Raw genomic sequence first — 24,787 nt, 5'->3', positions numbered from 1 at the left:
AAGAGTTTATCAATTTGACTCAGTGTAAGATATTACTGTGATATGGCCCATTAAACATTTTACTTTCACCTGATCGGTGACATTCCCTTGACAATAGAAGAGTAAAGCAGAAATCAAAAAGGTCAGAGGTTGCTATATAATCTTTTACTGCAGGTCCCAGGTTAAAACCACAATGATCACACTCCAGTAGGGTAATTCATTCCACAAAAAAAAGTGACATTTATTTTGCTTTAATGAACTTTGGCCTTTGCCAGATATAACGGGTCCACTGGAAATCATTGGCTATGCATTCCTTCCGTTGACCAGCAGCAACCCACAGTGGCATGGGAAACGTTACGCATGCCAGAGGGCTTGACTGTGTCGTGCACGTGGCACCAGAGATGGTAGAATACGGGGGAACAAACAGCTAAGGCATCATCATACAACACACCAAGGCAAGAGGAGATGGTATGTACAAGCAATGAAAAGAAAAAAAAAGGTGGCAAACAGTCATCCAAAAAATCAGCAAAAGATTATGGTTACTTCAGCTATAAAATGGGCTATCTGATTCTTTCCTTGGAAATGGATTGTTTTTTCAACATCCAGCCCAGCAGCAGAGGTAGAGTTGGGACAAGGCAGTTCTCCAAACTGTAGGTCACATTATAGTTCTCATATAAGTCCCTGTAAACACTAAAAATGCCATTTTGATCCTGCCAGTAATGAGGGATGAAGCAAGGTTGTGCCTATGTGTAGAGTCTATAAACACGGTATGTTTGAGATGGTGAAGATGCTTTTCTATGACTCTAAAGTAGCACAGCAGAAGGGTGGGGAGGAAAACTTGATGAATCCATTGAGATCGGTGGTGACAAATGTTTATAATGTGCCATATGAAATCTGCTTGCCTTCTGCCCTGCAAGCAGTGAGGATCACCTGAGTTCTTTATAGATGTTTGCTATCATGCAGAGAGAAAGGAAATTGTTATTTATTTTGATACACAAGGAAAAGGAAAAATAATTGAAGGGGATGGGTAAGAAAAGAAAATTCTTCCAATTTCAAAACATATCCAGGGGCTCACAACCTTTAACTGAAAATCCACATCCCTGTCAGAAAGCGAGAGAATGGTCGCTAGCAAAAGCATATGGGTGCGACGGACCCATCTCCCTGGGCATGGCAGCCTGCAGTTTGGGCTGCTGCCGCGGAGGGAGGAGATGGGAACCTGCAGGGAGGGGAGCGTCACCCCGGCATCCTCGCAGAGACATCGGTCCCTTCGCTCGCGAAGGGCTGTCTGTGCGGCAGACGGGGGGTCTGCCACCGCGCAGCAGCGGGCAGGGTTTGCCTTGGGTCTGCGCTTTGCTCTCCCGCACTGCACACACGCAGTCTTCTCCCCTGGTGCCTTCCTTGCCTCCACAGAGTGAAAATGCACGCACTTATCTTGCAGATAAAACTTTGCTTTCTCAAGAAACCTCTAACACGCTTGGTCCACATTTCCACACTGGGGGGGAACGTGATCTTATTTTTTCCCTTGGACCTATCATCTGATCCTTACCATCCGCCCCTCCAGGACACAAGGAGGACCTTTCTCCGTCAGCGCAGGGGTGGGCAGCTGTCCGCAGGGCTCCCCAGCAGAACCCCCCTCTGCCGAGGTGCCCCTGGCGCTCGGCGGGCCTGCTCTCTCCCCGGGTGCCAAGGCTGTGGGGGCCCCGCTCTGGCCCCCCCCCCGACGGGGGTCCCAGAGAGTCCCATGCTCCTGCAGAAGGTGCCGAGCCCCACGGGAGACTCTGCAGCGCTGGCCTGGTACCAGTCCTCAGCCTGGAGGAGCTGGATTAACCAGCGCTTTGGACTTGTTTTCGGCTATTATGGTCAATATATTAAAGGTATTTATTTAAGAAAGTGCCTATCCTGCCAATCTTTCCCCATGAGCTCTATTTTGAACACACCCTATAATTACTGATATTACCCTGGCAAATTTTCCCCATGAAGTTTTCTCCACTAAAAGCCATGACCGTACTTGTCTGCCTCTCCACATTATAATTATCACCAGGCAATATTTATAACTATACTATTATTATTTATGATATTTTATGCCCTACGAAAACCTATATGACATATGCTCAAACTTCAGCATCTGAGACATTCAGACTTCAGCTGGGACATTCCCTTCAATTTGTGTACTTGTTCTTCTTACACTTGCACTAATAGGTCAGTTGGAGTATTTATTGTAAATACAGGAGTCCCATCAGTGTGAAACCTGCAGGACCTGGGTTCGACTCCAGCTCAATGTATCTAAGTGATCTCTTTCATACTTTTTTCCCCCAGTTGGTGCACATTTCAGGACTTCTGATGGTGCAGGCTAGAACTGTATATCACAGATTCTTGCTGAGGCGAGATAATTAACTAAAGGAGTGCTTAATTATTCCAGATGGACAATGGAGCATAGCACATTTATGCCTCATGCAAAACATAAATAAACAGAACAGAATGAACAACACGTTTGCCAATCATGGTCTAGACTTGAAATTTGGCACTGCAATACTTACAAACAAATGTAAATGTTTTATTCTCACACTTCAAAAAAAATTAAATAAAACTCTGTCTTGTAAGCACCTTTAGTTTAACTATTTAAGATCAATACTAACCTAAATGCCTCTGTCCCTAACATGCATCTCCTCTCCAGGGTCATAGACCTTTCTTATTATGAAATCACTGGCTTTCTCCACAAATATTACTGTTAACCAGTTTCCTCAGTATCATATGCATAAGGGCTATAAACTAATGAGCAGATCTAGGTTATGCAGAAAAAGTGTAGAAAGGAAACAAATGTTGAACGTCACATTTACATTAACTTCTCACAGTTCAAATGGCAATTTATCCACAACATAGTATGAATCATGCAGTAAGAAAAGGGAGGAATCTCCAGTTTCTTTGATTTATTTGTCATATGGTCGACTGATGTCAGTATCAGTGGCTTTAAAAAAAAAGTTTAAACATCCAAAAGAAAGGAAGAGAGAAAGGAGGAAAAGGTCTAGCTTTCCGCAAAATCCATTTCCTTTACAACGATGAGCTCAAACCAAACCAAACCAAAGGCTGCTGACGAGCAGGGTCTTCTGTTCCTTCCGTGCTTGTCTCGTGGTCTGGTGCAAGCTGGGAATCAAGGGTATGGGACTGGTGGGTGCGTTTTGTTTATATATATGTATGTATGTAGGTAAGTATTAATATATATATACATACATACACATATATGCACACAGATACAGTCTTCCTAAAAATGCTCTTTGCAGTCCAGAGGCAGCAGGAGTCACTGTGAAGGAAGAGCTGGGCAACATATGGCTGTAGAGTCTGCACTGGAAAAAGTCACTGGCTAAATATACGCCGGCTGTTTGTTTTCTTTTATTTTCATGAGGCGAAATACGAGCTCTGCATAGAGTACAGCCTGTCAATGGGGTTTCCTACTCTAGCCTGCATGGAGTTAACTTCAGAAGAGGCAAGAAAACAGTCGCTCAAGCTAGTTAAAGAGGTATCACTGTCGATATCATGAAAAATGGAGTCGTTTCCTGCAAATGAAACGTATACGTTAAGCTGGATTCTGTGCAGCCAGAGGAGGACACAGTACACACGGATGCTCATATGTTGCGCACTGCAGCAAAAGGGAACGGTCCTGGTTTTGTTTTTACACGTTAATGTAATTTCACTCTAAGGGTCTGACCTACAAAGAGGAAGGCTAGCAACCAATTCGCAGAGTTCAGCTGGCAGCAGTGCCACTCAGATCTGCCAGGATTTAATTTAAACTTCAGTCAGCAGCACAAAAGAGAGTCTTGGCTGACGACGGGAGCAAACGGTGCCGGGGAGGAGCAGGTCCCCGGCTCTCCGTGAGCTGGGATCTGGCACTCAGGGGGCACTGGGGCCGCCGAGGAAGGTGGGACCAGACATCGAGTGCCTGCGACAGGGAAAAGCGGTCTGAGAGCCGTAACTGGTAATGGTCTTCGTTTACACACAAGGTAAAAGACAGATCTATGAATGTGATGGGACCCAGGAGGAGACCCAGCTTCCCTGGCCTCATGTGAGCTACAGTTGTAAACACGCTTTCATTTCAGAAAATTCCACTCTTTCTGGGCTGGTTTAGAACAGCATTTTTATTTCCCTTAGCAACTAAGATTTCAGCTTACTTCAACTCCTAAGGTACCAGAAAGAGCTCTAAGCTCAAGTCCTGTGAGCACTAAGAAAGTGTTAGCGTGGCTCTTTTTCCTCAGGCACTCATTTGAAACGGCTTTGTGCTATCTCCTGCACTCGTTTTGGAGCACAGAACCTGCCTCTCAAGGAGTTTTGCTTAGCAAGCCAAGCAAATTGTTAGCAACAAAATCACAAGCCATCTAATGCTCATTGGCACTTCAGATGTCCTCAGCTCCTTACAGGATTTACCAAATTGGCTGGTGTGTACCGTGGACTTGTCTCAGTGGGAAAGGTAATAACACAGACCCAAAGCAGATTTCTTGTTGGCCTGTGCATGCCATGCTCATACAAGTGATATGCATGTGGACCTCTACAGTGAAGTGCTCCTGGTCAGCAGAAACGAGTCTGATGTAACAGGCCCTTGTGGGCTACAGCACGGCCAATAATCACAGTCTGAGAGATCCTCTTATATTTTATTTAAATGCCACACTGCAATTGTCCAGAATCAATTATTAGGCATTTAATGCTTGTGATGCGTTTGGTGTACCTATCCACTTGATGGTGTGTGGTCGGGAAATCGTGAAAGCAAACCATCATCTTGATTTTGGGCAGAGAATAGAATTATGCAGGAGAAATGTCCTGTGGTGACACATCTCTTAGTAGCTCAAGAACTGTTCTTTAACAAATCCGTGCATCCAATCTGAGGGATCTTACAGGGGTGCTTATTCATTTTGGAATCAATAGATTACTTCTCTTTATTGAAGGCACTTTTTCCCCAAAGCTTCTAAGAAAAAGGAAAAACTTGTGAGGGAGCTAGAATTTGGTACTATTTATTTTTCAATGTCTTGGATAGTGGTTTAAAAAGGTGGAGCTGGAGAGGTGATGTTGCTTGGTTTATCATTTATCAGAATTATACTGTGAAATAGTTCTGAAGGGTGTCCAGAGCCTGGGATGAGCTCTCTTCTACCCCCTTACGTGTACATGAAAATATACACACAAAACTGACTGGTACAAATTCCCTGGTACAAATCCCAGAAAAAATATTATAAAAGCAAGTAACTCTACTGAACCTGTGGTGTGGGAACCAGCATACGAACCCTGCTATTTCTGATGCGGCAGAATGATGCATGCCTTACCATAAGGGTTCATGTGGTCGCCTGGCATTTGTGGAGGGGTAAGACCCTGCTGAAATGGGTCTGTGCCATAACTGCTTTGATCCATTGCTACAATCTGCTGCTGTGGTGGTGCGAGTGGCGTGTAAGATGTCATCATCCCTTCCATGCGGTTGGACATTACTTCTGCAAAGCAAACAGGGGGGCACGGTCACTGCTTAGGAACAAAGAGGCAGCAGACAGTACCGTCAGTGGCAATACTGAACCCGAGCGCAGAGTGAACGCAGCTAGTCGTGTCCTGCCATTCAGAGGAGCCTTCCAAATTTTGTCTGAGAGTACAGCCCTGAGCAGTAAGTTGAAAGACGTGTAATTTCTGACTATGTCATTTCTGGAGCTCCTGGGTGCTGGACCGTATCTTCCCAAAGTTTGTCCTGTGCGTGACATAGCCCTATTATTCTCTAACTTCTGTTGGTACCAGTTTTTCTGGCTCTGCCTAAAGAGGAGGATTTGAGGCTGCAAGGCCTTGGGAGTTGGAGAACGTCAAGAGCATCCACGGAGCAGCAGGGCAAGCCCTGGTGCCCCTGTGCAGCTCCTGCCCCAGGGTCCCGCCAGCTGCCGGGGCACAGGAGCGGCTCCCTGTGCCTTGGCTGTGGCAGCGATGCTGACGCCCTTGCAAGGAGCCTGCAGATGCCCAGCTGAGCATGGTCGCCCTTTCTTCAGGAGAAAACAAACTGGAGGATCTACCTGGAGTGAACCTCCTGCAGATTTCCTCCAGTGAAAGTGCCTCTGTACTGCACATTTCTTCTAGAAAGGAGGTAACAGCTTCTGTGTAAGCACCTCCGGGGTCTGGCCCCATGGGAGAACTCTGGGATAACCTGGGGTGGGCACTCAGACACAGCACCTCTGTGTGTTTCCTCTGATGATAGCACACATTATCCACAGACTTGTGCATGCCCTGTATGGCTTATGTACTTAAGACATTATGTGGGAATGGCACTTCAAGAAACCTTGCAGATTCTTTTCCCCTTGCTTTGCCTTCATCACAAATCCCCTACCTTGCCCTAGTCGCTGTGAGTTTTGTTGCTCCTGCTGCTGCTGATGCCTTCGTGCTAGTTTTTTCATCTGAATAAAAGAGGAAGAACAGAACAATCTCATGGCTCTGATTGCAACAATTTTGTTTCCTTACAAAACTCTCTGCAAACATCGAATCAATTAATACAGACCATTTATATTCATGCATGCACCACTGTGGGTTCAGTTTCATTTCTAAGCTTAAACATTTCAGTTTCCAGTTCATATTTGCATGCAAAATTTACTCCCAACCTCATGTTGCTTTCAGCACACAAACTTAATGTCTGTGTTTGAAAGTTGCCTTTCTTGTATGGATGTAGACAGCAGTGCATGCAAAATACGTACAGTTCAGTGCCTGGGATCTCTGCAGTCTGTACTACATCTAGGGGGAGGGGGAAACCTGTGTTGGAGGACAATTTGCGTTTTACTTCTGAGAACCTGACAAACAACCTACCTTTGCTCTTTGGTTTTGAAACCAGACCTGGACAACTCGCACACTGAGTCCTGTTTCAGCTGCCAGTGTTTCTCTGACCTACAGGAGGAAATGTTTAATGATGTAAATTTTTATATTTTTTTAAAAAACTAATCAGTTGTGTTAGGAGGAATATGCCTGTACTTACAATAAAAACTGTATATACAAAATTACTTTTAAAAATTCCTCATATTTTTGCATAGTTTGTTCAAGTTCTGCCTGTCATGTTGCTACTGGTTTCATAAGTACTGAACAAATAGCCTGAGCTGTGTAAAATAACACTAAGTCATTTCATGATTTTTATTTTACCCATAATACAGTTCCATGCAAAAAGATACAAATTTGGCTGTGAACAATTTTCATATTGTTGGGGTACAATTTCATACTTTAAAATGGCAAAAAGGCACACTGCAGTGTCCGCAAGACACACTTTGTATGTCAGCAGGAGAATATCACTTTTTGCCAAAATGACAGCTTTCAGGATGCAACTCCATTTTTTTCCAATCAGACTTAGGAGGAAACAGTTACCTGGGTTGCTTTTCACAAAGATTTGATTTTCACCAGCTTCATCAGTGAAGCAATACGTTATACCTTTCCCTAGCTGCTATAAACAAGATCAATAGCAGGGTTAAGTTTCATAAAAAAGCAAGACTGGAAGGACAAGTAGCGGGACCAAAGCTGGGCACCCGTCTCGCTAGACAGTGACTCCCTCTGTGGTGGGAAGGAGACGGGCAAAAGCCACTTGTCTACCTGGGCTCTGATAGTCAAGGCCCATGTTTCATGTTTTATAAGAACCAAATATTGTTGTTCAGCAGGAATCAGTCATGGAGCTGCTCTGCATACTGCGGGTGAATATCCAGAAATAACAATGAGCTGGTTGGTCCTAAGCTGCTGATCGCTCCAGGCTGAGACGGTATTTTGTGAGCATCGCCATGCGCTGGCCTGGTCTCTGTATTCACCCCAAGGCACCTGCTGCTGTCCTGGGAAGGGGCAGGGGGCTACCTGGAGCTGTGGCCTGACCCTGTCACCCCGTGGCCTGGTGTCAGAGCTGACTTCAGGTCCCCGATGAAGCACCTACCTTCCTACAGGGCTTGGAAGACACTTCAAAGGATGCTTTGAATGCTCGTCTCTGCTGCGTGGTAAGTATTGTCCTTGGTCGTTTAGGTCTTCTTGGGTCCTTCCCATCATCACTTCCTTTTCCTTGGGTTACTTGTCCTTTGGTGGGCTTAACATCTCCATCTTCATCATCACTTTTAACTGGTGAAAAATAAACAGGATATAAAATCGTACTTGTTCCACCACCAAGATAACAGGTTGTTTGAGAACTGCTCTTTGGCTTCCTGCGGGCAGGAAGAGGCTATCTTAGATTTGTGTGCACTGCCTAAATCAAATGCCACAAAAGCATAAAAATGTGCTTAATTTTTAATTAAGGGCATGGGACTGATCAGGGGATGGAAATTCAAAATATGCTTCAATATTTCCAGCAATCAGGCACTGAGAGACTTTGTGCCCTTCTGGCATCGCTTGGTCCCCTGTGTGCTCACCTGCTGCAACCACACCAACTGATACACTCCTTTCCCTTCGCAGCAGAGCCGCATCTTCTCCCGAAGCATTAGTTGCAGACAGGTACTACTGCCTGCACCGCTATGGCAGCAAAACCGTGTAAATGCAAATATCACAAAAATATCTCAAAGTCTGTTTAGCTAAATATAGCGTAGATTCCAGTTATTGTTCTGAATATTTTGAAGCTCTAGAGATACTACTAAATATAATCTCTGCCATCTCGTTTCGGTATCCCACAGAAATAATCAGTATTCTTTCTCTGTGTATTACAATGTGTCTATATGTGCATGCACAAATTTCTCTTTCTTGGTAAAAACATGCAAGTATATATGTGCTTGTGTAGACCAAACAGATTATTTGTATTTTCTATACAAATATTCGTACAATCTGGTGATATTACATGTATTACTATATTGTACTGAGAAATCTCAATCGCAGTAGCAAAGGTTGAAGAGTAAGTACAAACTTTGTTGTGAAAAACAACTTTTCAACTCAGCATATTTTATTTCACGAGACTACTGATTTTCTTCCAGAAAACACTCCTATACTATTATAGGGACTTCAACGTGAAGAAACACACTGCAATTTTTATGTACTCAAAGATTATGTTTGGGGAATTAACAAATTAGACTTTAATTCATTTTAGGGTCTGATTATTATGCACCTAGCAATCTAATCACCTTTTACTTTAATAAGCATCTTTTGCCTAATGATTAAAGAGAAGTTCAGTCATTTTAATAACCATGACATTATTAACTTTCCAGCATGCCATTTCTAAGGAAAGGTTTGTGAGGATTAATATTGCTCATTGGAGAGTTACTTTTGCGTCCAGTGGATAAATATTTGATTGGAGAAGGACACATTCTCAGCCAGGGCTATGTGAAATCATTTGCTCTCACACAGGCATCTGGGAGATCTGTGTTTTCAATGTATTAGACAATGGGAGACAAAACATCCCATTTAATTTGTCAACTTGTTTTTCAGGTTTGGGTTTGGCTAACAGAGAATAATGAGGGGAAAAAAAGCATCTCCAGGAGTAAGAAACCACCCCTTGTGCCAAGGGGAAATGAAATTGAAACCAAGGTGGTTTTGTGCCACTGTGGTAGCTTACTGCTGATCACAAAATAGAAAATCTGGTCCTGAAGGAGAGCCCACCCGTGCCCAAAGCAGATCTCAAACGCAGCCGGCTGGCTAACAGCAGCCGCCAGTGCCGGCGCGGTGAGTGAGGAAGGCAGGGGAGGAGGATCCCCATGCCCATCGCTGCAGCGTGGGGACAGCCCCGCACACGCAGCTTTTCAAAGGGCGTTTGTCTGGGCACAGACAGCAGACAGCAGGATGCTGAAGTTGGCGATGAGAATGACACGCTGAAGGGCAAGTAGGAAACTCACCTGCCTCGGGCAAATTCACAAAGAGCCCAAACCCTGTGACACGAGATTTACAGAGCAGAGCACTCAAGGTCCTGCAAATACAGTATGGCAATAAATAACATGCTGCTCCAAGAAAGGCCCCGGTCCCGCATGTCCTGCTGAGTCAGCAGTGACCTTTGTCTTGCAGCATTCCTGACATGAAAATACAAATTTCAGCAATGTGGAGAATATGGCTCTCAGATTAGAGATTAAGGATAATTACTGCTCCTAGCTAAATTGGAATAATGCATTTTCCCATAAACCAGAGGCAAACATTCATGTCATTTGTACGCTTAATGGAATGGTAATTGTTGATTTTCTTAGACATTTTCTTGGGAAACAAGTGCGCAATGATGATGGCTGGCAGCAATTGGTGTACACACTGTCTCTAGTCTTGGGATCAGCCAGGGCACACCGGCAGCAGGAGATTTCCAGTCTCCTTGAGTGTATATGGCACAGGAAGGAGGCATCCCATCTCGCCTGGAACTGCCGGTGAGCCTGAAAGCAGTCCTCACTGTAACCACCGCTAGATCCCCTGGGTTTTGGACTGGAGAACCCAAATCCAGTGTGTGAACTACTTGTCCCGTGCAGTACTGCATTCCCAGCCCTGGACAGACAGCCTCACTTTGCATGCCTCGCTCCTGTACTATACGTGGCATACAAGCCATAATGCAGCTATCCTTGGGTCAACACATAGATGATCTCCTAGGCTGACACCAGAATGGGGCTCAGACACAAAAGAGCAGGTAGGCAACAGGGACGATCAGAAACTAGAGCCTTAGTAGCACAGAAGAGACATACTGCCAGGGAGAAGTCGGGATGGAAGTCAGGAGAGCGAGGCATTGTAGCTGGCTGGAAAGCATCCAGAGACAGACTCCCCTGAACTCCTCATTCAAGTTGTTGCTTTTTAGGGTTTTTTTTTGTGTGGGCCCCCTTGCCTGCCTTAATGGGAGCGGATACGCAGGCAGCCTCGCCACGCGGGCAGCTGCCCTGGCTTCCTGCGCTGCACATGCTACTGCTGCAGCACAAACCCACTTCTTGGTTTCTTTCGGATTCTCCTCAGTACTTCTGTGTTGTACTTGTAGTTTTGCTTAAAGTTACCGTTTGTGATTGGCAGAGAGAATACTCTTGAAGATCATGTTACTACTTTGCCCATTTTCCTAGCTTAGTGCTGAAGCGTATGTGAAGAAGATCCCCTGAAAAATACGTTAAGTGGGTGGAAGAATGCCTATGGAAAACAGCACACTCTGAATGAGGCCTCAGGTAACTGAAGTCAGTCTGATTCACATTTTGTGATCTTACAGAAAAATACTTAGACGAAAACAAAAAGTTTTTGTCCTTTTCTAAGCAGCAAGTTAAGGAAGGGAGTCAAGTTAGGGAGAAGGGACTGCAAGTAGGGATTTTTTCAGCTGTGCCTGCTAATTTGCATGGGTGGCATGTGCATATAGATAAAGTGGATGTGAAAATGGATATACTTTTCTATAAGAAAGCTCTACAAACCCTTGCGGCTTTTCCAGTCAGAGCAGGTGTGGGAAAAGCTCACCTGAGTCTGAGTCGTCTGGGCTGACCGAGCTCAACAAGTCTTTCTCTTTTTCATAGTCACTTTTGCAGAGCAACTGCCCTTCCTTAAGAACAAATTCGTCCCCTTTCCTCAGCTGTCGTTCGCAAACGCAGCAGCAGAAGCAGCTTAAGTGGTAAACGCACTCCAGGGCTCTCATCACGAATTCTGTTGGGGCGATCTTTTCCATGCAGCCACTGCACTTAGCGGCAAACAGCCTGTAAGAAAGAGAGGCAGTAAAGTCAAAGGGAATGTCAGATCATACACTGCATGAATTTAAATACAGCAAATTCTTTAATTTAACTACAGATCAGCTTGGCTCATGCTTTTGCACACTGCGAGACTTGCATCCTTAGTCTTGGAAACATCACAGGCATGCAATTTATTCAAATCTTAATCCCTTTGGTCTAGAGATTCCCAAATCACCTTTACTGGATAAAAAATACTAAGATTTGTTCTTATCTCACTGTTTTGTTCCTCTTCAAAATGAGAAACAAAAAGGAGCTCTCAGAGTTTGAATAACTTGTTCAAAACCAAATTTATTTTAATTCACCTTTTAGAGGAAGGGCCAATTCACGCTTTGTTTTATACAGGCTCTCTGGTTTCAGCACTTAAACCCTATTCCAAATAGATTTCATGACTTTCCATTTTTGGTATTGTCTGTCTCTGAGGAGGCTGATAAATGAACACAGAAACAAGCATGAAAACTTAGTGCTATTGCTGAGGAGAAGACGACGCACACGCAAGCAATCGCACACATGCAATTGATAGAGAGAGGAGTGAAATAACATGGCTTTTCTTTGGATGTTGAGTTATTCCAGAACAACCTGTCTCTGAAGGGAGTATTGTGCATTTTAAATGGTGTGAAACATCCTTTGGCAGAGATAGGCAGTGATACAATCTGCTAAATTACCACTGTAATCACAGGCTCTAGAATATACACTGTATTCCAGACAAGTTCTTATTAAACCTTTGTAAACCCCCTCTTTCATCCATCATTAATTTTCTAAGATAAAGTTAGAATGATTTAGATTAATTTTATTTTGCTTTTCTAATGGCAACTGGGAATCTCCCTAAGTGAGCTTTTAGGAAGAGGGCTGCTTCAAATAAAGATGAATAGCTAAGTTACGTCCCTGTATCACACAGTGGGCTTGGTGATTTGAAATTCAGTGTCTTTTATGGCAATACATCAAAGTGCAAGGTGCATTAACATTTACGTTTCGGCAATGAAATTAACACAACTGCACCCATGTGTTCACAGGGAAAAAAGGAGATTCCGCCTTTTAGGATGGGGTACGCTGATTTTTTTTTTTCCCCACCCTCAAAATTATCACCTTTTATAAAAAAGGCGATTATCTTCAATTTTAGAAGGCACAGGCTGTGGTAGTTACTGATTCCTCCAAAGCCTCCATTTTGTCTGAGCTGAGAAGAACAGCAAAATGGCAGTCACTAGCTCCTCAGCAAAAGGATGGGAGTCACAGAATGGGCAGGAGGGAAAAGAAAATGTAAATACATTTGCATATGGCATCCAAAGAAAGGCTGAGTGCCCAAGAACTTGTGGGTTTTCCCCATCTGTATCTTTCAATTTAATAAAAGAGATCTATGCTACTAACCTTGCTGGCTCGGTGCGTAACTTTGCACGACCACAGCCACCAGGTAACAGCTGTGCATTGTGCAAGCCGCGCAAGGTGGACTGAGTGGCTCTTTTTTGGGTACATAATGAATTAAATCTATTAAAGGGAAACTGATGCCACGCAGGACCCACGGGCACTGCTCGTAAATAGGCCATCTTGTTTCATACAGTCTACTGGATTTGTCCGTGGGGTTTTGTCTTACAATGCTTTAGCTAGCAAATTCCTAAGCAGGAAATATTTTTATCTATACACAGTAACATATCTGAAAGGATTAAAACACAAAGGGAAAAAAAGAGCAAACAGATTTTAAGCACTTAAAAAAGTTGTTTCTATTTAACTGCTTAAACCTATTTGACTCAGTTTAATTAAGCTTGTATCTTTTGTCGGAAGACTGTTGTTATGATGGAGCACGCTTAAAGACTCCGAAGATTAGCAAATCTGGTGTGAAGGCATCCGGCTCCCCTAACTGGCATCAGTTCATTTACACCACTGTGACAGTTAACCTGTGTACGCTTCAGTAAAATTCAATCGATGGCTATCAGGAGGGATGGGACAGACCCGACGTGCGGTACCAGCTCTGAGGGCTGCAGATGGAACAGCCAGAGCGGGGAAAGCGGCTGCTGTTGCTGTTTCTGCAGCCTCCAGGTTCCTGGCTTCGTTTGCATTTCAAATCAGTGCTGCTAGTCTGAGAAATCTTAGAAAAGGAACTTCGGAAAGTGACCACGGTCCTGCCACGACAGCCACTGCGATCTGTCTAAAAACCTTCGCAATGCTGCCGTGATACCGACGGCAAAACCCCAGCGCTGTGGTCGTGCCGTTAATGAAAATACCGCCGAGCGCTCGCTGTACTTCGCATCGCGGTTCTCCTCAGAAAGAGTTAACGCAGGAGGCCGGCTCCACCAGCCCCCTTTGCCGGCAGACCACAGCAGCCAGGCTCCGACAGCCACGGAGAGCGCAGGGACTTCTTTGCCTTGGAAAGACGGGGCCGGCGGAGATGCTGGCTCCAGCAGCCCGCGCACCCGCCCCTGCGGACCCCCGCCGGCCCCGCTGCCAGCCGGCCGAACTGCAGGCAGCGCGAACGGCAGCGGCCGGGCAGCAGGCAGGCAGCAGGCAGGGTCCCACCTCCCCGCCCAGCCAGCAGAGAACGGGGAGCCTTCCCTGGGCGGGGGGGCAGCGGCAGCGGGCAGCCGCTGCGCGGCCCGGGGCCCGAAAGGAGCGGGCCTGGCGCTGCGGGGACGGGCGCACCGCCATCGGTAGGTAAGGGTGCGACTGCCGCCAGGCTTCTTCCAAGCAAACCACAAAATACGCCACCGTCCAGTGAAAGTGAAAGCACAAATGTAATACGGTTTACAAGTAATTTTAAGTAGGAAAGCATATACCCCCCCTTCACATTTCTTCTAACTGCGACGTAAAAATAATCTACTTTCTTCTTAGCCTTGCGCGATGGACTCTATTGTTTACCTGAGTAGCACTGTCGCTGTCATACTGCCTTACTGAGTGTTTGGGTTTTTTTTTTTCCTCCTTCTTCGAAATAAAAGATGTCTAACACATAAACAGAAAATATTTTGTGTTGTTTGTTGGCAATTGACTATTGCCAGAAAGATGGTGCTTTCACAGCAATGTTTCCAAAGGCAGTCTTTTAGTTATAACGAATTACGTTGTTGTCAATATAGCATTAAGTCATTCAAATTAACATTAAATTGGCCTGACAATACTGCATGGACTTCATATCTTTGTCTGTTGTCAACATAAGAAAATTCCATACTGTGTACTCGGGTACTCTCTGCATTATAACATGCACTCACACAAATACACACACACATACTGCACCCTGTTGGATTTAATTCTGAGATTATAAAATCTTCATTAAATCTATCTTCTAAAGTGTTTATAGGTTTTTTTTCAGCTTCCAGAGAGTAACCCAAGGTTATGCACTTTTTTTGCACAAGGCAATCTCACAACAGGAAACTAATCTTGACAAATGACCAGACTTTGATATCTGTGATCTAAAACACTGCTCATTAGACTGTTCATTTTATAAACGAATGGTAATAAACCTGTTGAGAAGTGTAGGATAGCAGGAATACTTTACAGATCACCCCTTTACAGGTTTCAATCAAAGCCATAAATTTGAAGGGGAGCATGCAGATATTCTGTGCTGAGACAAAGGCTCTGTCCCACACCAACCACATTTAAAGAAATATTTCTTTTGCTTTCTATACATTTTACAAATAATTTGCATAACTCTGACTTTTTACCCCCATGGCTGATTATCTCCAGCTCTCTTAAGTTAATGTCAAACCTCAAAATCCTTGGACTTGTTAAAGTATGTGGAGAGTGGAAATCAAATGCCTTTATTAGAAGCCCCAGGAAATCTCCGACTCCTAAGCACAACGAAAACATTCCAAAGAAAATTGTTCAAAGAGGACAAAGGAGAAAAGCAGAACAAGAAAACCTTGTTTTGAATCAACGATTGCAAGAGTTTTATAAATAAAATCTGTTGCCTGGACAATTTTGAAAGACAACTCAATAGGTTTAGGAGTTTTTAAGTGTGTTTGCCTCTATGCCCGAAACACTTGGGGGATTCAGCTGAGCTAAAGCTTGGAACAATGGCCTGTCTGTCCATCTCAGTGTTTGTAATAATCGCTGTGAAGCAACTTTACAGTACTAGATAGTCAAAAAATCTTCACCAGCTAAAACTGGGTGAACTTAAATTAATTTTGCGTATATATTAGGGGCAATGAAAACGCTAAGACATGTGGTCCTGTCTTTAAACAGTAGATGAAAATGTTCACCAGTGGAAGAGGCCATAAAGATTTTATTTGTTAGGATATCCCTGTGAAGTCAGGCTGAATCAGTAATCCTTAGAAACAACCACAGTTACATGATCCATTGTGCCTTCCTGCATGGGCACAACCATCTGGTGTTTAATACGTACTACTGATTTATTATCTCTCGCGTAGTTATCTTGCAGTAAGTTTGACCCTGCTATGCTCCTGAGAATCCCGGTTCTGCTGTTTACTCTTCTGATGTCCTGACAATCCACCCTTTACCTTTCTATTGCTCACCCAGGTCCTTCATTTCCTCCTGTCTGTGGGCAAATAGATTTTAATTGTTTTATTATAACTAATTTAATCTGTGCTGAGAGATCTCCATATGCAGTGCGAAATTTGCTGTTCATATTAAGTGTGGTTCAAGAGGTTTGTTATACAGGACAGAGGTATAAAAATAGACTAATTCAGTCAGGTTGTTTATTTACTGGATCTCTGCCGTGAAGCAGTAAATAGGAAGTTATTAAGCTGTGCTTGATATATGCAAGAGGACAGATGCTGCTGTCTACCTATCAGAGACGTTAAATCATTTTCCTTTCTGTGTTATTCTGACATTATGTGTTGCAAGAAACCACAGCAGATACCTGGCTTTTCTTTATTTAATAAATATGCAAAGATGGTGCCCACAAGCTTTTATAAATATTGTAGGTATAGTCTCTGGCTCTGACGCTTTTCTTTCTGATAATAGCCTGTATATGACATCCCTATCGTGCCTACATAGCCAGCTGGGAGTTCGCTTGGCACTCGTATAGTACGAGATATGTTAGAGCTGAAGTAAAATATACTATGCTTTTCACACAACTGAGTTTTATTAAGAGAAGAAATTAAATTACTAATGAATGACATCTGTTACTTGTTCTTTGGGAGAAATTTTGATACTTCCGTCTTCTTTAGATGACATAGAATGGGGAAAACACTATGCATGGGGTTTCTTTCCAGCACAGGACTTGAACATTTTTGTAGCGTCTTACAGCTCATGGGTGCTTATAAAAAAGAAAAACTGTTGCTTGGTTACACTGAATTCTGAACACTCAAAACATCTCAAATGCACTAAAGCAAAACAGAAATATTATAATTTTATGATTTGAAAAAAAAGAAACCCTAAAAAAAGAAACAATCCATTTTAAATATTTTCCCTGCAGAAAAAATAATTACATAGTTTATTAAAGCCAATTTCACCGCTGAAACTTCAGTAAAAGAAAGCTAATTCCCTTTCACCGAGTAGTAATAAAACATGCGCAAAAATTAAAAGTTTATAGGAAAAAAAATGTAATATTTAGAGAGAAACTAAAACAAAGAAACCTTTTTCTTCTTCAGGGAGAACCGAAGAAAATATTTATTAACCCTCTATCCACAGGTGCTGTAGTAAGAACACCAACTGCTGGTGAAAGCTTGCGTTTAAAACTGTGCTTCACAATGTGGGTTTGGATTCACAGATTAAAAAGTAGCACTTCTTGGGACTGAGTTACTTTTTCTTCCCGTGAACATTTTACCTGTGTTTTCATCGGAAGTGGTGTACTGCCGTGCAAAGGCAACCGAATGGATAAAATAATGATAGAGACCACATGTTACCCCATGCTAAGCGAAATCTTGCTCTGAGGCTGGTGGGAGTTTGACCATGGACATTGTCAGAGCCACAAGCTCACGTAACCGCTCTGTCCACCAAACACGGGCCCCAGGCAGCATCACAGGATGGCCATACCCAGACAATGGCTTGTGTCACGACCACATCCACAAAAATATTACCCTTCATTTGATTTCCTTCCCATTGGAATAAGAGGAAAATGTCCCATTTGCCTCAATAGGAGCAGGATTTGGTTCATTTTTAGACTCTGCTTCCCATTAGCGGTAGGGACGGCGGCGCTGTGCGTACCTCTGTGCCACGCAGCAGTCCCAGCCGGACCACCATCACTGGCCGCTACCGCAACAGAAATGACAACTGCCAAAAAGTCTCCTGCCCTGTGTTAATCTTCTCTCTTTACATAGTTTCAACAAAGGAAAAAAGTCATCTGTGGACAGCAAGCTGACGTCCCCTCTTGAGCAGAGCTCAGGACCCCGCAGGATCCCCGCAGCGGCCACAGCAGCAAGGGCCGGTCCAGAGGGACCTTCGTGCAGACCAGCCGTTCCCAGCTCCCTCCCAACACGCCAAGACAGGTCTCAGCTGCCGCCTGCTCTGATGGGGCGGGTGTTTGGCAGGGGAATGGATTGGGACAGCCACCCCCTCACGTGGTGACGGGTGAGTGCTCGTCACCTTCTCGAGAGGTCCTCAGGTCACCGGGCACAGGACTCCCCAGCCACCCAGTACCCAACCCCAGCTCCTGCAGCTGAGGCAGCTCAAAATCCCTTCCACGGGCGGGCCCAGCTTTTGCTGACGGTGCCAAAGCTCTGTGCGCCGGCGGTTCCGGGGTTGGAACCATGATGCTGAGACAAATGGAAAAGACCCAACGAATGGATTCACTAAAATGCATAAAGACACACAGAATTCAAAGCTGCCACCCTAATGTAACTTGCTCAAGTGGGGCCAGAATGACCTAAAAAGTTACATCTTCCTTAACTATAAAGTAAAACATAAAATGTAAAGTGCAGAGGAGTTTCTCGCTGCAAGCAGAATGTGACAGAATGGATTCTTCTCTTTGCTTAATTTTCATCCCCTAATTGACCACTTTGTTCAACTGTCTTCCATCACTGCCATGCAGTTCTATTTTATAGCATTTTTCCTTACAACACTTTGATGGAAAAATTTATGAAGAATCGAATTATTGCTGTTAGAAGGGAATTAAAACAATTTTTCATTTACAAAGTCACTGATATTGCTCTACTGTGCTCCACCTTTGGGAATCCAATTGCTCTTCTCAGCTACTCCCATTCCTCTTTATAGCACGGCAATTGCACTGTACAGATTATGGCTGCAATTTTCTCCTAATCTGTTCTGTAGAATAGAAACTGTTATAAAAGTTAAGGGCGCCAATTGAATTGATAAAGCCAGGGCTGCAATTAAGAAGCCTAATGGATTAAAAAAATATGATGATTTTGTTAGAATTATATTTTTAGGCAGTGCAAACATTTGGGAAATAATGTTATTTTTGTCTACGAGTTTTACAAAGGCTAAACGGGCTTCTGCTGTTGTGCTTTTTGTATTGCTTCAAATTATACTGAAGTGCTATAAAAGCATAGTACGTGTTGGGGAGTTTGTACTTCTGCTGCAACTCTGCTGAGCTAGGTCACTACCGAAAACCAAAGTTTTTTTCATTTTTCTTCCGTTGGATTTTTATTCAGTTATTTACACGTATTAAACTAAATCCATCTTTATTTCCTACCTGTACAACCTCACTGATTTCCAGTGGGCAGAATGGCTCGTGCTCTGCGTGGAGAGGGGGCCTTATTTCATAGCCCAGCTCTGTGCGAGCACCGCCCGTCTCCAGCGCGCTGAATATTCACTAGTCTGATGAGACGTCTTATCCTTCTTGTTCACTAAGTGGCATACTGAATTTACAGTTGCCTTTGAATTTACATCGCCAACAACACAGGGAAATTCTTCTAATATAATTTTTATATGAAAATTCACCCTAAAGGCCCTATAAGCAGGGAAATTGTACTGTTGGTGATTCACTGCCCCGGCCTTCACTTTTACAGAAAAAAATAATCGTGTGTCAAAGCAATTCAAATGTAATTTCTAAGTTATTTCTTGGCTGGCAAGAATGACTTAGGGAAAGAATTTACACAGGGCCTTTCCGCTCAACTACGAACATTAAGAGGAAGAAACGTTATTTGCCAGTATAAAACAAAATAACTTCCTGTGCCTGCTGCACTGATGCTGTACAAGAGCTTGTGCCCAAACCCATCAGCACAGCCAATTTAGCAACTGATTTGCAAGGGAAAGATACCTTAGTCCTGTGGTGTTAATGTCTTTACAGTGGGGGGTCTATTGCCAGCTTCTCCAAACTCATCAACACAATCTATTATTAATACCCAGAAAGGCTTTATAGTATCTTTATAGCACAAGGCAATGAAAGCTCTGTGGTGTAATCTGTTATCTATATTGCAAAAACATGTGAAATAAAACAAAACATAGACACTTCATAAACAAAATGTTTCATCTGTTACATCTCTCTGCCTCTCCTATATATAAAGCAGTAGGGTGCAGGAAAGGCATTCAGAGAGATTTGCTGTTAGATGTGGGACTGGCTTCTTTTTAAATTTTATTTGTAATGTGACAAACTTTAAAATGAATGAAAATTTCTGCTTCTTTCACCGGGATGAGAACATTTGGATCTTTGCAAAATCACGCTGCATTTGATTTGTAGAGCAAAGGGGTTTAGGAGCAAAATACAGCATCTAAAAATCCTAAAGGTAAGCTCTTTATGATAGAGCGATGAGCTGGTCAACACAACCTAAGGACGCAAGCGTGGCGGGGCGAGCAGGAGGCGCAGTCTCCGCTCCCGCAGTGGCTGAGCACGGCGCCCAGGCGGAGGCCGGACCAGGTACTTATGTCAGGGGCATTGCCATGGTAGGAGCCGAAGAATTTGTCTCCAGTAAGCAGCAGTAAAACCAAGTGCCCACTGGCATTTTCCTGGAGGCAGCTATTTCTTTGGAAAGCATTCAAGAACAGAATTTGAGCCGAGTTGGATCTTTTCTTCTGTTATTGATCTACATGTCAATATTTTATATGAAAAGCCCAGAATTACCCTACACTTAGTCCCTAGGAACAGACACAATTAGAAATATCATTTAACAGCAAGTAAACACACAGTTTAAAAACCAAGAAGATTTTGTTTTGAATAAACAGATCGTGGCAAAGGTGGAACTGAGAAGCGGGTTTGGAGAAAGTTTTGTATACTTGGTGCATATATGTTTGCAATACAGTAAGAATGAAAAAAGCCCTCAACACAGGACTGTGTCTTATTTCCCAGATGCCCTTTTATTTTCTTTGTCTGTTGAAAATAAATTGTTCTTTTGTAGTGTTTCTCTTTTCAGTCCGACTGTCAGCTATTATTTTTCTATTTCCTCTTTTTGTCACTTTGCATTATTTTTGGTGCTGTAATTCCCATTTGTTCCCACTCCTATCTTCCTGTCTCCCATTGTTCCATTTTTTAATCCCCAGTTTTACTCTTCTTCGGCTCTTTTTTGGCCCATTCTCAGTAGGGTTTGAGAGAATACCCAGGCGTGACTCCCTGCTATAGCAACCACACCTCCCCAGGAAAGCCACAACAATCTCTTCGGGAGGAGGAAAGTCTTTCACAAGCTGGCAGCAAAAGTAAATCCTTCTTCAAGGAACAAGAAGGATTAGCAGAGAGCAGTGGGCTGCAGACTTAACCCTACCCCTCATTTCTTTAGAGCACCAGTCACTCAGAACCCTGCTGTGATGTACAATTAAACAGAACCCAAAAAAATCCTGAATGACACAAGAGCCGGATTGTGTAAAGGTTTAATTCCACTTTAATACCTTTCCAAGTTCAGAACTCAAAGATAGCAATTTAACCCAAGAATCCCCATCTGAGCATGAAAAGTTGCTGCTTGTCTTACAAAAGTCCCTGCTATATTCTGCTCTAAATCATGCTCTATTAGCCTGGCCTTTAATGGATGACATTTTTCCCCCCAATCATCTCACATAGTTTCTCTTTACTGTCCTTCTTTCACAAACTTTGTTCTTCTGATAAGACAGAAGTCTTACCAGAGGCACAGAGCTTTGGGAGAAACTCTGTAAAAAGGACCACTGAGAAAGGAAAAGGAACACCATAAAAAACCCAAACCAAAACCCAAATACTCAAGCAACTAAAGGTGTGTCCTGCAATGTCTAGGAATAATAATTTATTCTTGTAATGTGGAGTCACTCTTATTAACATCATGTCAATTACTTATTATTAATATTACGATGGAAAATAAATAGCTCTCAATACAGGCTTTTCTGAAGACTCCAAACATCTGATTCATCTTTTTTACCTTGATGAACAGACATCTGATTCATCTTTTTTAAGTTAATGACAGACTAGCCTAGTTATTCTAGTATGGATGATTACTATAGTTGCTCTATAAACTGAATTTTTAGATTAACATGGAAATACCAAGATCTCCTAGCTTCTGTAAGACCAAACATGGTTGACAGTCCTAAAGACTTAGCTATCAGCATCTGTGTTTGTATGCAGGCTTTGGTAAACTAGACCATCTAAACCCATACAAAAAAATTTATCAGTAAGCAAGGCCCTACAGCATGCCCAGACCCTCCTTTTGCCTGGAACATTAGCACAGGTTGTAAGTTATTCCAGCAGTTAAACATATATCACACAGGACACTTCCACATGTGTGAAAATGAAATCCCATTAGACACCAACAACATTATTAGGCATGCAAAGAGGATTATTCCCTTAAGCTCACAAGACTGAAAGGTTTGTCTAAACATTTTATTAACTTTTTCAGAATTTTTTTTTAATTAAATGAAAACTTATAAGTAGGTCAAAGCTGGAAAATACTACTTAACTTTTGGTTATATATATGTATATATATTATACACACACACATGCATATAGAGAGAAAAAACAGAGATGCCTGTTAGAGAGAAAGTGTACAAAATCCCCACCACATCATATCAGTAGAGCATTCCCTCCTTTTAGCAAGAAAATGTGTACAGCTTGGAATCGTTCTATAAAAGCACAAAAATATCCCATGGTATTCCTGAGGGTTCCATAAATGTTTCCAAAAATCAGGTGCTTTGTTGAATATCTGGCTGGAAAAAAAAAGTCCTTCTCTGACTGCACTGTCCTTCCTACAAAGTTGACAAAGCACTTTTTTTTTTTTTGACAAAATATTTGCTGAAATAGAATGAAGTTTGCTCACCAGTAATTCTGAGCTTCTTAAGATCATCTGCTAAAGATAAATAAAGAAGGAGAAGCTGTGTCAGTTTTTGCTTCAAGTAAGTGAAACGAAGAACTCCTTTGACACCATCAGGAACAGGACTGGGTCCTCATTCACAGGTAACAAGACTTTAAAAATGCTTAACTCCATTGAGAGTTTGGTCCTAAATCTATTTTCTACTACTGCCTCACAGAACTCCTGGCTTTGACATTAAAGCGTTGTTAGCAGCGTCTCAATTTGCGGTTGGAAGGAAAACTATTCCTTTTTTGGATCTCCCATCAGCACATGTCACAATTCACAAAACAGCTTGCACTGGAAATTTTGTGAACGCCACAGGCGACACTGCAGCACACGCTTGTACGTGCTACCTGCTGGTCGCGACGGACACGTCAGATGGTCACGTAAGGGGCACGCCTGATCTGCACATTTCTCTTGTTCTCATTTCGCTGACAATAGGCATTAAAATATTTAAGATTTGCTTCTAGCACTGCACCAAGCAGGCAGGAAATGTAGAAGCTTGGGTGTACAAGTTAATGAAATATGGTTGGGTGAACATAAGCTCTTCATTTAGACAATAACAGTTACCACTGCAGTTTCTTTGTACCCGCTTTATGAAAGTCATAAACTCTCCAAAGAAAAGCATGAGCTATTTTACCCTGATGGTCTTTGACTCCCTCTCACTACCTGCTGGCGCAGTTAGAAAGTATGAACTGCCTTTGAACAGATTAGGACCAAGTTAAAGTGTGACAACATCTTAAGCTTTCTCCACATGTTGCCAATGATTTCCAACTAAAGATGTTACCCTCATCACTTCTGCCACAATGATAAGAATCTATAGCCCACTCACTTGAGGAGATAAAAGCGGTTCAGCTGGAAGTATAAAGTACTCTGACTTGCTAAGCTGAGTGGCTGGCTGTCCCAACCTAGCTCAATTTTTCCTCTACAAAGCACAAAATCCTTATCATTAGGGACTTAAGCTGCTTTTTATTTTGAGACAAAAAGAATACTGTTTATTGGCATCCAACTCAAACCAGCTGTAAACAGTGGCTTTGATGAAGAAGCAGCTACAACTTCAGTATGCCCGAAGGCACATACCCACTGAGTGTCAATCATTAAAGGAAGAATGTAAGGTGTATACAGGGTCAAAAGAAGGCCAAGGGACATTTAAGACCTCAGGGATCCTGGATAGCCTGGTTTGCTTTTAGAACCAAAAGAGGATTTTAAGCTGTTCTGCTGTATGACCTTTATCTCAAGAGGCAGCTCTGTGGCTGGGCTCAGCCCTGAGTTTACCCACAGGAACAGCAGACTTGCAGTGTTAGGCTTTTCTCCCCAACGTGACTGTGGAAGCAACATGGTGAACTTTGATTTGACAGAGCCTAAACAGCTCCAGAATGCTGCACCTCAGGACGAACTCAGGATCCGCACAGAAGACTCTGACAGCAGAATTCCTGCTGGTTTCTATAGATATTTGAGTCACAGATGTGCAGGGCACTCCAAGTAATTTTAATTCTTGTATTGACCCTTCTCGTAACTTATTTCTTTCGTCAAGAATCGCTTTACTGGCTACGACAACTATTTAAGTCAGAGATGCCCCACCAACCATTTTGGTGTGAGAAGTATAAAATTGTTATAGAATTAAAGATGTAATGGCAGGAAGATCAAAAATTTAATTAAAAATAAGTTTGAGAACCAACAGCAATAGCTCTGTCATGAAACATGTCTCTACAGTTATAAATCCTCTTGTAAGCAGATACATACCAGCAAAAAGCCCAAACCTCAGGACAAGAGTCTCAAGAGTGCCTAGGCAATTCACAGATTCTGTTTGGAAAATAGTCGCTCTTGGATGTGGACTTGGAAGGGGTTCAGAGTCATCAGAAGAAAGAAAAATAGTCCCATTTTTGTCATACAGTTCACTCTGAAAGTGCCAGCTCTTTTCTGTTTTCTGGAGTGGGCTAGCCCAGTTACTACTGTCATCAGAGTTAGATTAGGTCTCAAGCAAATAAACGCGCAAATGGTGCAGGTTTCTTACATATCCCTGCTTGTTCACATTACACTTTATTGTCTTTATTTCAACAGTAGTACCTACTAAACACAGAGAAAATATGCAAATCCTGGCCCCAGAAATGTAAATTTGAGAGAGAAATG

The 24,787-nt window shown here is 42.9% G+C and overlaps 1 protein-coding gene across 3 annotated transcripts in view; it reads right to left on the bottom strand.

Annotated features, from left to right (window-relative positions):
• Positions 1 to 2,887: 2,887 nt before the first annotated feature.
• Positions 2,888 to 24,787, bottom strand: part of LMX1B (LIM homeobox transcription factor 1 beta) — a 103,892-nt gene continuing 81,992 nt past the window's right edge. Inside the window, exons 3-8 of one of the 3 annotated variants that reach the window (XM_050908096.1) lie at positions 11,314 to 11,546; positions 7,880 to 8,058; positions 6,784 to 6,861; positions 6,266 to 6,380; positions 5,304 to 5,444; positions 2,888 to 3,530 (exon numbers count right to left, since the gene is read on the bottom strand). In XM_050908096.1, the coding sequence (XP_050764053.1) occupies positions 3,373 to 3,530; positions 5,304 to 5,444; positions 6,266 to 6,380; positions 6,784 to 6,861; positions 7,880 to 8,058; positions 11,314 to 11,546 (904 nt within the window). In that variant the 3' untranslated portion in view covers positions 2,888 to 3,372. Of the gene's footprint in view, positions 3,531 to 5,282; positions 5,445 to 6,265; positions 6,381 to 6,783; positions 6,862 to 7,879; positions 8,059 to 11,313; positions 11,547 to 24,787 lie in introns of all 3 variants that reach the window. The other 2 variants (XM_050908097.1, XM_050908098.1) reach the window with 2 other exon arrangements.

The sequence above is a fragment of the Gymnogyps californianus genome, chromosome 18 (assembly GCF_018139145.2).
Source record: "Gymnogyps californianus isolate 813 chromosome 18, ASM1813914v2, whole genome shotgun sequence".
NCBI classification, from domain to species: Eukaryota; Metazoa; Chordata; class Aves; order Accipitriformes; family Cathartidae; genus Gymnogyps; species Gymnogyps californianus.
Note: the sequence above shows the minus strand (reverse complement) of the source record. Positions and strands in the feature narration are given on the sequence as shown.